The sequence below is a fragment of the Arachis ipaensis genome, chromosome B02 (assembly GCF_000816755.2).
Source record: "Arachis ipaensis cultivar K30076 chromosome B02, Araip1.1, whole genome shotgun sequence".
In the NCBI taxonomy this organism is placed as follows: Eukaryota; Viridiplantae; Streptophyta; class Magnoliopsida; order Fabales; family Fabaceae; genus Arachis; species Arachis ipaensis.
The window spans coordinates 2,804,358-2,807,475 of NC_029786.2; the positions used below are offsets into that span (position 1 = coordinate 2,804,358).

The 3,118-nt window shown below is 28.3% G+C and overlaps 1 protein-coding gene across 2 annotated transcripts in view; it reads right to left on the reverse strand.

Annotated features, from left to right (window-relative positions):
- Positions 20-3,118, reverse strand: part of LOC107623133 ((+)-neomenthol dehydrogenase) — a 3,447-nt gene continuing 348 nt past the window's right edge. Inside the window, exons 2-5 of one of the 2 annotated variants that reach the window (XM_016325292.2) lie at positions 2,413-2,668; positions 1,933-1,989; positions 1,522-1,710; positions 20-592 (exon numbers count right to left, since the gene is read on the reverse strand). In XM_016325292.2, the coding sequence (XP_016180778.1) occupies positions 215-592; positions 1,522-1,710; positions 1,933-1,989; positions 2,413-2,668 (880 nt within the window). In that variant the 3' untranslated portion in view covers positions 20-214. The remainder of the gene's footprint in view (positions 593-1,521; positions 1,711-1,932; positions 1,990-2,412; positions 2,669-3,118) is intronic. The other variant, XM_021115181.1, reaches the window with a different exon arrangement.

Sequence of the window (3,118 nt, forward strand, 5' to 3'; positions counted from 1 at the left end):
CTGCAGCTATATTTACATATGAGAAATTATAATTTCTTCTTATTATGTCTAGAAATTCTCATAATTTAAAATTTCACTCACATATATTGTATTGTCCTTAATTACTATAAACAACTATCCATTATATATTGAGTAAATTTTGAATTAGAAGAATCCTTATGAAGCACACAGATAAAAGACTATACCATCACTCTTATACCCTGTTATACACGCATCAAAAGGGAATGATTTCATCCACTGAATAAAATTGACCAGAAGGAGAATCATCAGGCAACAATGCAAGCCTTACAGGAGATTCAGCACCTTCATCAATGCTCATAAATCCAGTATTCTCATTCAAATCGGTCTTCACAAATCCAGGGCACACACAATTTACTCTAAAATTAGGGAATTTCTTAGCAAGCATTCTCGTGTATGCATTCAAAGCAGCCTTTGACATTGTGTAGCCTGAAACCACTATTGGCCAGTTCTTGGATTCCAATGAACCTTGTTTGTAATCCTTAAGGAACTCTCTCAGAACATCGCCAAGTTTTTGGTTTGTGAGGTTATCAATGTCCTCAAACAATCCTCTAGCCCATTCATTTGGTATATGCTGAAATAAAATAATTGTTTATATATATATATAAACGCTAAAAAATTTGGATATGGAAGTAGGATGGTGTTATACCTTAACGTGATAATTTTTGGAATTTTTTAAAATTATGGGAGGTATCTGTCAATTTTAAAAATTTGGGTACACAAATTGGACTGTTCGAGTACCTGTTCTAAAAATCGGACGGTCCGATTTGTACTCCGTAAATTAAATCATCCCACATTTTAAAAAAATATCACAGTAGATCACAATTTAGAAAAATACCATTATTAATCCAATATTAAAAATAAAAAAGTGTATATATGAAAAGAGATTAATCACCAAATTAGTTATAGTGCATGTTTGGGCGCCATTATTTTGTTAAAAAAAGATCTTTTTTCATTGAAAAAAGATCTTTTTTTATTTTTTAACGTGTTTGGCAAATTTCTAGTAGTAAAAGTAAAAGCACTAGTAAAATCAAAAAAAGATCTTTTTTGAGAAGCTATAATTTACAAAAAAAGATCTTTTTTTCTTAAAAAAAAGATGTTTTTCATATAATAAATAAACAAAAAAGTACTTTTATATTGTTATACCCAAACATAATTGATAGATAAAAAGACCTTTTTAGATGAGATATCCAAACATAAAATTACTTTTACTTCTCTATAAGATCTTTTAAAAAAAGATAACTCAAAAAAAGATCTTTTTTTTTAAAGCTCACCCAAACAAACCCATAGTATAAAATATATATATTAAAATATAAAATACATATTAAATAACACATGTATTTATAAAAAAATATATGATGATTAATTTTTAACGTGTACATAGTATTTTTGAATGAAAATAATATCTAAACAAAAAATAGAAAAAAAAATGCATTTGTAAAATGCATGATATAGTTTTTAATTGTAGAAAATACACACATATATACAAATTAAATATATTACCTTCAATACCCCCATTGCGGAGGAAACATTGACAATCCTTGGTGAAGTGGATAGCTGAAGCAAAGTAAGAAGAGCTTCGGTTACTCTTTCAGCTCCAAAGAAGTTGGTTTCAACACATTCCTTAGCTAGCTCATAATTTTGTCTAACTATGATATTCCAATCGGTCCAACCCGTTAATTCACCCCTTTTCTACACCAACAAATTAGTTAAGGTTATGATGCCATCTATTTAGTGATAATATAAGATATTATCTTAAAAGCTCAAAATAATTTTACACTAATAAATGTCTTATTTCATATATTTTTTATATAAATAATTGATTTAGTTATTATTTTTTATGTGCATAATTGAATAATTTTATAGTATTAGACAGTTTAGTTAATTATTTTTAATGAGAATGAGGGAATTTACCCTTCTAAGGACGTTCTCTCCATTTACTACTCCCCCAGGAACACCTGCGTTATTCACCTGCACCAATATTATTGTGTCGAACATGTATATTCTAATAATTCTTTGGTAATAAACAGTATCAAATATCAATCCAATACATGACTTTAATTAATTCGTCCTTAGAAATTATATTCAATTGGCGTTGAATTTATAATAATGTGTAACAGATATTAAGTATTAACATTATTTGAAAATAATATTTATCAGATCAGTGCCTTTTTAGTACATATTTTTATTTAGAAAAAATATACTCTATATCCTCAAAAATTAAAATGAAATAGTAAAACGTCAAAAATAAAATATAAATGAAACTATCCTCCTATACTTTTTGTGCTTATTAAAGGAAATGTGCGTCAAAATTCAGTTAAATATAAAAGTACTACGATACATCAAATAAAATAATGTGTAATAACAAATATTAAGTACAAATAAACAGCTTACCAATATATCAAGTTTTCCAAATCTTGTCTTAACAAAAGCTGCCAAAGAAGCAACGCTAAGAGGGTCAGTGACATCAAGTTGATGAAAAAGCAAAGCGTCATGAGAGAGGCCAAACTCTTTGTTCAATCTTTCAATGGCTTCCAAACCCCTCTTCTCATCTCTTGCTGTAAGCACCACCACAACGCCACCAGTTGATGCCAATTTCTTGCATATCCCAAACCCAATTCCTTTGTTTGCTCCTGTCACTACCGCATACCTAATAAAGCAAACATATGTTAGTTATTACTAATTGAGATTTTTTTATCCATTGCAAGCTAAGTGGATAAAAGTCTCGTAAAAATATAGAAGTCTCTGGGTAATTAAATTAAAGACTTTATTCTTTCATTCTGTTGGATTAGAAATTTATAGTTATGGGATCAAGATAATTATTATATTTATCAATCTTACATTTAGAATTTACTACTAATTAAGAAGCTATAATATATATTTGAGCCCGATTACACATTGTTTAGCTTCGATTTTGAGCAAATGTTTCTTTTCTTTTCTTTTCTTTTTTCTTTTTCTTTTTCTTTTTCTTCCCTTTTTTTTCCCAAGTGTTCACAAAAATAAAGTGTTAACAGGCAAATTAAGCGATGTATTTTCCTAGGTAAGTTCCCCCCATTTTTAGGTTCAATTTATTATATCACACTTTTAATTGAGGGATATT